Source organism: Balaenoptera acutorostrata, chromosome 15 (assembly GCF_949987535.1).
Source record: "Balaenoptera acutorostrata chromosome 15, mBalAcu1.1, whole genome shotgun sequence".
Taxonomy (NCBI): domain Eukaryota; kingdom Metazoa; phylum Chordata; class Mammalia; order Artiodactyla; family Balaenopteridae; genus Balaenoptera; species Balaenoptera acutorostrata.
Window position 1 is genome coordinate 66,487,637 of NC_080078.1, and position 13,859 is coordinate 66,501,495.

Here is a 13,859-nt window from a genome sequence, read left to right on the forward strand (position 1 = left end):
AAAGACACATTTAAAGTGTGTAGTTCAATGAATTTTAACAAATTTACATCTGTTGTAACCACCACAATCAAGTTATAGAACATTTCCATCACCCCCAAAAGTTCCCTTGTGCCCCTTCCCAGTCAATCCCTATCCTTCACCCCTGGCCCTGGGCAACTACTGATCTGCTTTCCATCACTATAGGTTACATTTGTCTTTCCTAGGGTTTCATGTAAATGGAGTCATATAGTATGTACTCTTTTGTATCTGGTTCCTTTCACTCAGCATAGTGTTTCTGAGTGGTATTCTCTTGGAGATCTTTTTATTTTTTAAAAAAATTTATTTCTTTTATTTATTTATTTTTTTGGCTGCATTGGGTCTTCGTTGCTGCGCACGGGCTTTCTCTAGTTGCGGTAAGTGGGGGCTACTCATTGTGGTGGCTTCTCTTGTCGCGGAGCACAGGCTCTAGGTGCATGGGCTTCAGTAGTTGTGGCGCATGGGCTTCAGTAGTTGTGGCTCATGGGCTCTAGAGCACAGGCTCAGTAGTTGTGGCGCACGGGCTTAGTTGCTCCGCGGCATGTGGGATCTTCCCGGACCAGGGCTCGAACCCGTGTCCCCTGCATTGGCAGGCGGATTCTTAACCACTGCACCACCAGGGAATTCCCATCTTGGAGATCTTTTTTTTTTTAATTTAATATATTTATTTATTTATTTATTTTTGGCTGTGTTGGGTCTTCGTTGCTGCGCGCGGGCTTTCTCTAGTTGTGGCGAGCGGCGGCTACTCTTTGTTGCGGTCCATGGGCTTCTCATTGCAGAGGCTTCTCTTGTTGCGGAGCACGGGCTCTAGGCACGTGGGCTTCAGTAGTTGTGGCACATGGGCTCAGTAGTTGTGGCTCGTGGGCTCTAGAGCACAGGCTCAGTAGTTGTGGCGCACGGGCTTAGTTGCTCCGTGGCATGTGGGATCTTCCCGGACCAGGGCTCGAACCCGTGTCCCCTGCATTGGCAGGCAGATTCTTAACCACTGCACCACCAGGGAAGCCCCATCTTGGAGATCTTTTTAATAATGCTCACAGAGGACCTATTATGTTCCAGGCACTGTGTTAGGCATAGCACATACTTATCTATAATGCTTACAATAGTCCTAGGAGGACTCCAGGAGATTGAGACTTGTCCAAGTTTCTATGGCTGGCCATCCACTTATTTTCTATTGCTGCTCCTGCCCCCAGTCCCGGTTTGAAAGCCCAGAAAAATGTGATCTGTTAATGGAAAGACATGAGCTTTGAATCAGAAACACCTGAGTTCAAATACAAGCTTCAGCCCTTTCCTGGGTGTTAAACTCTGCCTCTCATTTTCTCTCTTAAATAAGGCTAATGACATTTGTCTAGATGTAATGGTTGTAAAGGCTCTCGCTCAGGACCTGGCACAGAGGGACAATAGTGGAAGCCACAGTGTTTTTTTTTTTTTTTTTTTTCCACACACACACACTGTATTTTATTTTTACAAGAGATAAATAGACTGACACCAAGCATTGTACATGGATGACCACAACAAAAGCAACAATGATTGCAATTACCAAACATGAAACACAGTTATACTATGTCATAATATTGACATTCAGTCCAGTAATCCTCCACTGTAACAGCTCCTTTACTTTGCAGTGAAAATTGATTTGTATATTCTTTTCCTCTGAGTCCTTGTGGGATTTTTTTTTTTTAATTCAGACAGAAAGTCACAAAAATTATACTCATCCTCATCAGTTCACTCAGTCCCTTGTAATTAATTTCTTTTTTTTTTTATCTTGATCTTTTGTTAGCACTTTTATGAGTTCATCAGTTTTTCATTAGAGTTCTGAAAATGCTTATTCATTCAGTTCAGCAGTACAGTCAGTTACCAGAAACCTGTACTTGTCAGAGTCTTTTCCATGAATTTCTTGAAGATGAAACCCTTTTATAGGAACATATTTGCAAAATCATCAGAGTACACCCAGAACTGTCTGTAAATGACAAAAGACTTAAACATGACCATGGTTAAAGATTTGATGAAAGTTCATAATAATGCAGTTGACAAGAAAATTAGTTATTTCTGAGATATACATTTTAAAGTAATAACTAGGATTATTACTTATAACATTATACCAGAACATATAAGATTTTTAGACATTTCCTGTAATGTCTGAAACATTTATATTAACATATTTCCATACATATTTCCATACAAATACAAATATAAGATTTTTAGAAATTTCCTGTAATGTCTGAAACATTTATATTAACATATTTCCATACATATTTCCATACAAATACAAATATAAGATTTTTAGAAATTTCATGTAATGTCTGAAACATTTATATTAACATATTTCCATACATATTTCCATACAAATACAAATATAAGATTTTTAGAAATTTCATGTAATGTCTGAAACATTTATATTAACATATTTCCATACAAATACAAATATAAGATTTTTAGAAATTTCATGTAATGTCTGAAACATTTATATTAACATATTTCCATACATATTTCCATACAAATACAAATATAAGATTTTTAGAAATTTCATGTAATGTCTGAAACATTTATATTAACATATTTCCATACATATTTCCATACAAATACAAATATAAGATTTTTAGAAATTTCATGTAATGTCTGAAACATTTATATTAACATATTTCCATACAAATAACCCAATGAAAGTTTAGTATTAGTTGTTTTGTTTGTTTTTTTATACTGCAGGTTCTTATTAGGCATCAGTTTTATACACATCAGTGTATACATGTCAATCACAATCGCCCAATTCAGCACACCACCATCCCCACCTCATCGCAGTTTTCCCCCCTTGGTGTCCATATGTCCATTCTCTACATCTGTGTCTCAACTTCTGCCCTGCAATCTGGCTCATCTGTACCATTTTTCTAGGTTCCACATACATGCATTAATATACGATATTTGTTTTTCTCTTTCTGACTTACTTCACTCTGTATGACAGTCTCTAGATCCATCCACTTCTCAACAAATGGCTCAATTTCGTTCCTTTTTATGGCTGAGTAATATTCCATTGTATATATGTACCACCACGACTTCTTTATCCATTCGTCTGTTGATGGGCATTTAGGTTGCTTCCATGACCTGGCTATTGTAAATAGTGCTGCAATGAACATTCGGGTGCACGTGTCTTTTTGAATTACGGTTTTCTCTGGGTATATGCCCAGTAGTGGGATTGCTGGGTCATATGGTAATTCTATTTTTAGTTTTTTAAGGCACCTCCATATTGTTCTCCATAGTGGCTGTATCAATTTACATTCCCACCAACAGTGCAAGAGGGTTCCCTTTTCTCCACACCCTCTCCAGCATTTATTGTTTGTCGATTTTCTGATGATGCCCATTCTAACAGGAGTGAGGTGATACCTCATTGTAGTTTTGATTTGCATTTCTCTAATAATTAGTGATGTTGAGCATCTTTTCATGTGCTTCGTGGCCGTCTGTATGTCTTCTTTGGAGAAATGTCTATTTAGGTCTTCTGCCCATTTTTGGATTGGGGTGTTTGTTTCTTTGATATTGAGCTGAATGAGCTGTTTATATATTTTGGAGATTAATCCTTTGTCCGTTGATTCATTTGCAAATATTTTCTCCCATTCTGAGGGTTGTCTTTTCATCTTGTTTATGGTTTCCTTTGCTGTGCAAAAGCTTTGAAGTTTCATTAGGTCCCACTTGTTTATTTCTGTTTTTATTTCCATTACTCTAGGAGGTGGATCGAAAAAGATCTTGCTGTGATTTATGTCAAAGAGTGTTCTTCCTATGTTTTCCTCTAAGAGTTTTATAGTGTCCAGTCTTACATTTAGGTCTCTAATCCATTTTGAGTTTATTTTTGTGTATGGTGTTAGGGAGTATTCTAATTTCATTCTTTTACATGTGGCTGTCCAGTTTTCCCAGCACCACTTATTGAAGAGACTGTCTTTTCTCCATTGTATATCTTTGCCTCCTTTGTCATAGATTAGTTGACCATAGGTGCGTGGGTTAATCTCTGGGCTTTCTATCTTGTTCCATTGATCTATGTTTCTGTTTTTGTGCCAGTACCATATTGTCTTGATTACTGTAGCTTTGTAGTATAGTCTGAAGTCAGGGAGTCTGATTCCTCCAGCTCCATTTTTTTGCCTCAAGACTGCTTTGGCTATTCGGGGTCTTTTGTGTCTCCATACAAATTTTAAGATGATTTGTTCTAGCTCCGTAAAAAATGCCATTGGTAATTTGATAGGGATTGCATTGAATCTGTAGATTGCTTTGGGTAGTATACTCATTTTCACAATGTTGATTCTTCCAATCCAAGAACATGGTATATCTCTCCATCTGTTGGTATCATCTTTAATTTCTTTCATCAGTGTCTTATAGTTTTCTGCATACAGGTCTTTTGTCTCCCTAGGTAGGTTTATTCCTAGATATTTTATTCTTTTTGTTGCAATGGTAAATGGGAGTGTTTCCATAATTTCTCTTTCAGATTTTTCATCATTAGTGTATAGGAATGCAAGAGATTTCTGTGCATTAATTTTGTAACCTGCAACTTTACCATATTCATTAATTAGCTCTAGCAGTTTTCTGGTGGCAGTTTTAGGATTCTCTATGTATAGTATCATGTCATCCGCAAACAGTGACAGTTTTACTTCTTCTTTTCCAATTTGTATTCCTTTTATTTCTTTTTCTTCTCTGATTGCCGTGGCTAGGACTTCCAGAACTATGTTGAATAATAGTGGTGAGAGTGGACATCCTTGTCTCGTTCCTGATCTTAGAGGAAATGCTTTCAGTTTTTCACCATTGAGAATGATGTTTGCTGTGGGTTTGTCATATATGGCCTTTATTATGTTGAGGTAGGTTCCCTCTATGCCCACTTTCTGGAGAGTTTTTATCAGAAATGGGTGTTGAATTTTGTCAAAAGCTTTTTCTGCATCTATTGAGATGATCATATGGTTTTTCTTCTTCAATTTGTTAATATGGTGTATCACATTGATTGATTTGCGTATATTGAAGAATCCTTGCATCCCTGGGATAAATCCCACTTGATCGTGGTGTATGATCCTTTTAATGTGTTGTTGGATTCTGTTTGCTAGTATTTTGTTGAGGATTTTTGCATCTATATTCATCAGTGATATTGGTCTGTAATTTTCTTTTTTTCTAGTGTCTTTGTCTGGTTTTGGTATCAGGGTGATGGTGGCCTCATAGAATGAGTTTGGGAGAGTTCCTTCCTCTGCAATTTTTTGGAAGAGTTTGAGAAGGATGGGTGTTAGCTCTTCTCTAAATGTTTGATAGAATTCACCTGTGAAGCCATCTGGTCCTGGACTTTTGTTTGTTGGAAGATTTTTAATCACAGTTTCAATTTCATTACTTGTGATTGGTCTGTTGATATTTTCTGTTTCTTCCTGATTCAGTCTTGGAAGGTTATACCTTTCTAAGAATTTGTCCATTTCTTCCAGGTTGTCCATTTTATTGGCATAAAGTTGCTTGTAGTAGTCTCTTAGGATGTTTTGTATTTCTGCGGTGTCTGTTGTAACTTCTCCTTTTTCGTTTCTGATTTTATTGATTTGAGTCCTCTCCCTCTTTTTCTTGATGAGTCTGGCTAATGGCTTATCAATTTTGTTTATCTTCTCAAAGAACCAACTTTTAGTTTTATTGATCTTTGCTATTGTTTTCTTTGTTTCTATGTCATTTATTTCTGCTCTGATCTTTATGATTTCTTTCCTTCTGCTAACTTTGGGTTTTGTTTGTTCTTCTTTCTCTAGTTTCTTTAGGTGTAAGGTTAGATTGTTTACTTGAGATTTTTCTTGTTTCTTTAGGTAGGCTTGTATAGCTATAAACTTCCCTCTTAGAACCGCTTTTGCTGCATCCCATAGGTTTTGGGTCGTCGTGTTTTCATTGTCATTTGTCTCTAGGTATTTTTTTATTTCCTGTTTAATTTCTTCAGTGATCTCTTGGTTATTTAGTAACGTATTGTTTAGCCTCCATGTGTTTGTCTTTTTTACGTTTTTTTCCCTGTAATTCATTTCTAATCTCATAGCGTTGTGGTCAGAAAAGATGCTTGATATGATTTCAATTTTCTTAAATTTACTGAGGCTTGATTTGTGACCCAAGATGTGATCTATCCTGGAGAATGTTCCATGTGCACTTGAGAAGAACGTGTAATCTGCTGTTTTTGGATGGAATGTCCTATATATATCAATTAAATCTATCTGGTCTATTGTGTCATTTAAAGCTTCTGTTTCCTTATTTATTTTCATTTTGGATGATCTGTCCATTGGCGTAAGTGAGGTGTTAAAGTCCCCCACTATTATTGTGTTACTGTCGATTTCCTCTTTTATAGCTGTTAGCAGTTGCCTTATGTATTGAGGTGCTCCTATGTTGGGTGCATATATATTTATAATTGTTATATCTTCTTCTTGGATTGATCCCTGGATCATTATGTAGTGTCCTTCCTTGTCTCTTGTAACATTCTTTATTTTAAAGTCTATTTTATCTGATATGAGTATAGCTACTCCAGCTTTCTTTTGATTTCCATTTGCATGGAATATCTTTTTCCATCCCCTCACTTTCAGTCTGTATGTGTCCCTAGGTCTGAAGTGGGTCTCTTGTAGACAGCATATATATGGGTCTTGTTTTTGTATCCATTCAGCCAGTCTATGTCTTTTGGTTGGGGCATTTAATCCATTCACGTTTAAGGTAATTATCGATATGTATGTTCCTATGACCATTTTCTTAATTGTTTTGGGTTTGTTTTTGTAGGTCCTTTTCTTCTCTTGTGTTTCCCACTTAGAGAAGTTCCTTTAGCATTTGTTGTAGAGCTGGTTTGGTGGTGCTGAATTCTCTTAGCTTTTGCTTGTCTGTAAAGCTTTTGATTTCTCCATCAAATCTAAATGAGATCCTTGCTGGGTAGAGTAATCTTGGTTGTAGGTTCTTCCCTTTCATCACTTTAAGTATATCATGCCACTCCCTTCTGGCTTGCAGAGTTTCTGCTGAGAAATCAGCTGTTAACCTTATGGGGGTTCCCTTGTATGTTATTTGTCGTTTTTCCCTTGCTGCTTTCAGTAATTTTTCTTTGTCTTTAATTTTTGCCACTTTGATTACTATGTGTCCCGGCGTGTTTCTCCTTGGGTTTATCCTGTATGGGACTCTCTGCACTTCCTGGACTTGGGTGGCTATTTCCTTTCCCATGTTAGGGAAGTTTTCCACTATAATCTCCTCAAATATTTTCTCTGGTCCTTTCTCTCTCTCTTCTCCTTCTGGGACCCCTATAATGCGAATGTTGTTGCGTTTAATGTTGTCCCAGAGGTCTCTTAGGCTGTCTTCATTTCTTTTCATTCTTTTTTCTTTAGTCTGTTCCGCAGCAGTGAATTCCACCATTCTGTCTTCCAGGTCACTTATCCGTTCTTCTGCCTCAGTTATTCTGCTATTGATTCCTTCTAGTGTAGTTTTCATTTCAGTTATTGTATTCGTCATCTCTGTTTGTTTGTTCTTTAATTCTTCTAGGTCTTTGTTAATCATTTCTTGCATCTTCTCAATCTTTGCCTCCATTCTTATTCCGAGGTCCTGGATCATCTTCACTATCATTATTCTGAATTCTTTTTCTGGAAGGTTGCCTATCTCCACTTCATTTAGTTGTTTTTCTGGGGTTTTTTCTTGTTCCTTCATCTGGTACATAGCCCTCTGCCTTTTCATCTTCTCTGTCTTTCTGTAACTGTGGTTTTTGGTCCACAGGCTGCAGGATTGTAGTTTTTCTTGCTTCTGTTGTCTGCCCTCTGGTGGTTGAGGCTAAGAGGCTTGATGGGAGGCTCTGGTGGTGGGTAGAGCTGACTGTTGCTGTGGCGGGCAGAGCTCAGTAAAACCTTAATCCACTTGACTGTTGATGGGTGAGGCTGGGTTCCCTCCCTGTTGGTTGTTTTGCCTGAGGCAACCCAACACTGGAGCCTACCCGTGCTCTTTGGTGGGATTAATGGCAGACTCTGGGAGGGCTCACGCCAAGGAGAACTTCCCAGGACCTCTGCTGCCAGTGTCCTTATCCCCACGGTGAAACAGAGCCACCACTTGTCTCTGCAGGAGACCCCCCAACACCAGCAGGTACGCCTGGTTCAGTCTCCCCCAGGGTCACTGCTCCTTCCCCTGGGTCCCGATGCACACATTACTTTGTGTGTGCCCTCCAAGAGTGGGGTCTCTGTTTCCCCCAGTCCTGTCACAGTCCTGCAATCAATTCCCACTAGACTTCAAAGTCTGATTCTCTAGGAATTCCTCCTCCCGTTGCCGGACCCCCAGGTTGGGAAGCCTGACGTGGGGCTCAGAACCTTCACTCCAGTGGGTGGACTTCTGTGGTATAAGTGTTCGCCAGTCTGTGAGTCACCCACCCAGCAGTTATGGGATTTGATTTTACTCTGATTGCGCCCCTCCTACCGTCTCACTGTGGCTTCTCCTCTGTCCTTGGACGTGGGGTATCCTCCTTGGTGAAGTCCAGGGTCTTCCTGTCAATGATTGTCCAGCAGCCAGTTGTGATTCTGGTGCTCTCGCAAGAGGGAGTGAGAGCACGTCCTTCTATTCCGCCATCTTGGTTAATCCCCCCACAGTGTTTTTTTTTCCTGTTTTTCTTAATTCCCCCGTGCATCAGACTAGCCACACAGGAGATTGTGATATACCTCCAGACACCTCCAGCACAACCCTCATGTATGCAAAGACCCATTAATGTGTTTTCCTGTGCTTTCTCTAACAGATCTGTCTCCTGTGGAGAGATTTAAGGAATTCCAGATCAGGTCATATCCTGTACAGGATTTTAGTTTTCTGAAACTTCTGCATCTCCGGAAAGCCCAGGAGCAACAGGGATCCAGCTTCAGTAGGAAGATTAAAACCTCAGGAAATACTCTCCCAAAGACCTTGGGCTCAAAGATCAAGTAAGCTTTGCCCTTGACAGATAGAAGGGTCCAGATTCTGATTGAAAAGGGGGGTATAACTTACAGGGCAGAATGTCAGGGATGCTGGGGAGGGGGCAGAGGTAGCAATCACAGCTTGACCCCAAAGGTTGGGATGTGTGCAGAAGGCAGCCTACAGAGGTCCTAGGTTTGATATGGGGGCTGCCTTCCCTGCCTCCAGCCCACAGGGCCCCTTTAGGTGGTGGCTGCTTCCTTTCTCAGGGAACCCATCTGAAGAAGAAGGGGCAGGACACAGTGTTTGGTGATGACATCCTGTCTGTATATCACTGGGCCTTTTTGACTCTGAGCTGCTTCTTTTTTTTTTTTAAACATCTTTATTGGAGTATAATTGCTTTACAATGGTGTGTTAGTTTCTGCTGTATAACAAAGTGAATCAGCTATACATACACATGCATTGAGATCCCCATATCTCCTTGACTCTGAGCTTCTTAAGAAAAGTCTGCTCATTTAAGGGAGGCAGTAGATAAGTGCTTTGGAGTCAGTCCAATCTGGGTTCAAATCCTGGCTTGGCCACTTATTTTAGCTCTGTGTCCCTGTGCAAGGGACTTGACCTCTCTAAGCCTCAGTTTCCTGGTCTGTAGCTAACAGCATCTAAGTCTCAGATTTATTGTAAACCAGCAGTTAAATGAGACAATGATAATTATAGCTAACACTTATGGAAATGACTCTGTGCCTGGTACTGGATTATCTAATTTAATTCTCCCAACAACCCTGCAAGGTAAGTACTGCTGTTATCACTCACATCTTCCAGGTGAGAAAACCAAGGTACAGGGAGAGATTAAGTTACTTATTCAAGGTCACACAGGTAGAAAGTGGCAGAGTCAGGATTCAAACCTGAGCAGCTTGTTAGGGCTCAGTCTTGCTATCTGGTATGATCGTCTTGACAGAAACAAGGTGGACGCACAATGAAGGCTGTGCTTTTTGCCTTTCCTGGAGAGGAAGGGACACTCAGTGGGCACTGGCCTAGAGGCAGCTCAGTGCCCGCCCCTTCATTACATATGAAGTGAAAATATCATACTAATAATGGCATCAGTTTCACAATCTCCCTGGTGCCCCAGGTACCACTTCACTGGAATCCTTTGCCTGTTAACATTTCCAGCCTGCTTGCCTCCATAATGAGCACCCCGTGGTTGCTTTGTTGTTTTACCTCTGATGGATACTCTTTCCAAAGGATCCAGTGTTTGAAATCCCATTCCTAGTTCTTCTGAAGGTAGAGATGGAACAGACTTAGTTTCTCTGCTGTAAATAGTGAGGAAAAAGGGGACAGGCTGTCCCCACAGTAAAAAATAAAAGACATATGCTGGGCATGTCCTGGGAGGCAAGAATGGAAGCCTACCTTGTGTATATGTTGGGTGAGTTCAGCTATGTTCTCAGCTGATGAATAATCTTTTCCCTGCCTCTAATCCAGATAGCATACTTTGTCTCTTCCTTCTACCGAGCCTGAGACCAAAGAACACAACAGGATTGCCTGTGTAAAAATCACTCCAATGTGAACAAAGTACCAAGTCTACAGACCACTCAGGGAAACCCGTTTTTGTAAACAAACAAATGAAGCCATCTCTTCTCTGCCTGCCTGTCAAGAAGAGCCCCAACCTCTGCTGTGTCCCCAGGGGGACAGAGCTTACGCTTTCTCAAAGTAGTCTGTTCCATTTTTAGACAGCTCTGACTTAGAAATCCCTTCCTTGTGCTGAGCATTAAGTCAGCCAGCCTGGACTTCTCACCCATCAGGCCTGGCTCAGCTGCATGTCTTCTCCCTATTAAACCTCTCCAAATCCTGACAGTTGGTCTGTCCTAGGGCTTGATTTTCTGTTTTCTCACCACCTGGGAGAAGGGAGGGGTGATCTCAATAGGCAGTTGAGTGGGGGCTGCTTATCCAGGGCTTCATGAACTGGCTGTGTTACAAATGAGTTCTCTTTAACGAGGTGTCAAATTTCAGATCCAGGTGTCCTCATTTCATCGAGTGTCCCATGATTGATACGAAGTATGGTGATCTCCCCAAGGAGGCTGCAGTGGGGGCCTACATGAAGATCCACACCGTGGAGCAAGGAGAAATCTTGGTAAGTGTGCAGAGAGCCTTGTTCACAATAGAGTATGTAACACGGAGGGCTGGGGGTGCTAAGTAATGAGAGTAAACGTTTAAAATCATCCTGTTCTAAATTCGGTGATATTAAGGAATATTGTTGATTTTTTTAAGATACGATAATGGTATTGTGGTTATGTTTTTTAAAGAGTCCTTATGGGGCTTCCCTGGTGGCGCAGTGGTTGAGAATCTGCCTGCTAATGCAGGGGACACGGGTTCGAGCCCTGGTCTGGGAAGATCCCACATGCCGCGAAGCAGCTGGGCCCATGAGCCACAATTACTGAGCCTGCGTGTCTGGAGCCTGTGCTCCGCAACAAGAGAGGCCGCGATAGTGAGAGGCCCGCGCACAGTGATGAAGAGTGGCCCCCACTTGCCACAACTAGAGAAAGCCCTCGCACAGAAACGAAGACCCAACACAGCCATAAATTAAAAATAAATAAATAAATAAATAAATAAAATTAAAAAAAAAAAAAAAGAGTCCTTATGGGACTTCCCTGGCGGTCCAGTGGTTAAGACTCCGCACTTCCATTGCAGGGGGCATGGGTTCTATCCCTGGTTGGGGAACTGAGATCCCACATGCCACGCAGTGCAGCCATAAATAAATAAATAAATAATAAAGAGTCCTTATATTTAGGAGATACATATACAAATATTTACAGATAAAATGATATGACATCTGGGACTTGCTTTATAATAATCCAGGAACAAGGCAAGGATGTCCCTTCTCACTACTCCTATTCAACATTGGTTTGGAAGTCCTAACTAGTGCATTAAGAAAAGGAAGTTAGAGGGGGAGGGAGAAGATGGCGGAAGAGTAAGACGCGGAGATCACCTTCCTTCCCACAGATACAGTAGAAATACATCTACACGTGGAACTGCTCCTACAGAACACCCACTGAACGCTGGCAGAAAACGTCCGACCTCCAAAAAGGCAAGAAACTCCCCCCGTACTTGGGTAGAGCAAAAGAAAAAAGAAATAACAGAGACAAAAGAATAGGGACGGCACCTGCACCAGTGGGAGGGAGCTGTGAAGGAGGAAAGGTTTCCACGCACTAGGAAGCCCCTTCGCGGGCGGAGACTGCGGGTGGCGGAGGGGGAAAGCTTTGGAGCCACGGAGGAGAGCGCAGCCACAGGGGTGCGGAGGGCAAAGCGGAGAGGTTCCCGCACAGAGGCTCGGCGCCGAGCAGCACTCACCAGCCCGAGAGGCTTGTCTGCTCCCCCGCCGGGGCGGGCGGGGCTGGGAGCCGAGGCTCGGGCTTCGGTCGGATCGCAGGGAGAGGACTGGGGCTGGCGGCGTGAACACAGCCTGAAGGGGGCTAGTGCGCCACAGCTAGCCGGGAGGGAGTCCGGGGAAAAAGTCTGCAGCTGCCGAAGAGGCAAGAGACTTTTTCTTCCCTCTGTGTTTCCTGGTGCGCGAGGAGAGGGGATTCAGAGTACCGCCTAAACGAACTTCAGAGACTGGCGCGAGCCGCAGCTATCAGCGCAGACCCCACAGCAACAGGGGCGCAGAGGAATAAACGGAGAGATTCCCGCACAGAGGCTCGGCGCCGAGCAGCGCTCACCAGCCCGAGAGGCTTGTCTGCTCCCCCGCCGGGGCGGGCGGGGCTGGGAGCTGAGGCTCGGCTTCAGTCGGATCGCAGGGAGAGGACTGGGGCTGGCAGCGTGAACACAGCCTGAAGGGTTTAGTGCACCACAGGTAGCCGGAAGTGAGTCCGGGAAAAAGTCTGCAGCTGCCGAAGAGGCAAGAGACTTTTTCTTGCCTCTTTGTTTCGCGGCGGGCAAGGAGAGGGGATTCAGAGCGCCGTCTAAACGAACTCCAGAGAAGGGCGCAAGCCGCGGCTATCAGCGCGGATCCCACAGCAACAGGGGCGCAGAGGGAAAAACGGAGAGACTCCCGCACAGAGGCTCGGCGCCGAGCAGCGCTCACCAGCCCGAGAGGCTTGTCTGCTCAGCCGCCGGGGCGGGCGGGGCTGGGAGCTGAGGCTCGGCTTCGGTCGGATCGCAGGGAGAGGACTGGGGCTGGCGGCGTGAACACAGCCTGAAGGGGTTGGCGCACCACAGCTAGCCGGGAGGGAGACCGGGAAAAGGTCTGCAGCTGCCGAAGAGGCAAGAGACTTTTTCTTGCCTCTTAGTTTCGCTGCGCGCAAGGAGAGGGGATTCAGAGCGCCGCCTAAACGAACTCCAGAGAAGGGCGCGAGCCGCGGCGATCAGCACGGACCCCAGAGACGGGCGTGAGACGCTGGGGCTGCTGCTGCCGCCTCCAAAAAGCCTGTGTGTGAGCACAGGTCACTCTCCACACCGCCCCTCCCGGGAGCCTGTGCAGCCTGCCACTGCCAGGGTCCCGGGATCCGGGGACAACATCCCCGGGAGAACGCACTGCGCGCCTCAGGCTGGTGCAACGTCACGCCGGCCTCTGACGCCGCAGGCTCGCCCCGCCTCCTCTGTACCCCTCCCTCCCCGCGGCCTGGGTGAGCCAGAGCCCCCGAAGCAGCTGCTCCTTTAACCCCGTCCTGTCTGGGCGGGGAACAGACGCCCTCAGGCGACCTACACGCAGAGGAGGGTCCAAATCCAAAGCTGAACCCCAGGAGCTGTGCGAACAGGGAAGAGAAGGGGAAATCTCTCCCAGCAGCCTCAGAAGCAGCGGATTAAAGCTCCACAAACAACTTGATGTGCCTGCATCTGCTGAACACCTGAATAGACAACGAATCATCCCAAGTTCAGGAGGGGGACTCTGGGAGCAGGAGAGATTAATTTTTCCCCTTTTCCTTTTTTTTGTGAGTGTATATGTATATGCTTCTGGGTGAGATTTTGTCTGTATAGCTTTGCTTTACAATAGCTTT

General features: G+C 43.7%; 1 protein-coding gene across 3 annotated transcripts in view; it reads left to right on the forward strand.

Moving 5' to 3' along the window:
* CNBD2 (cyclic nucleotide binding domain containing 2) overlaps positions 1–13,859 on the forward strand; it is a 78,233-nt gene that overhangs the window by 45,213 nt on the left and 19,161 nt on the right. For 2 of the 3 annotated variants that reach the window (XM_057528481.1, XM_028169352.2), the window contains 2 exons: positions 8,723–8,900; positions 10,876–10,996. In XM_057528481.1, the coding sequence (XP_057384464.1) occupies positions 8,723–8,900; positions 10,876–10,996 (299 nt within the window). Of the gene's footprint in view, positions 1–8,722; positions 8,901–10,875; positions 10,997–11,168; positions 11,422–13,859 lie in introns of those variants that run through there. The other variant, XM_057528482.1, reaches the window with a different exon arrangement.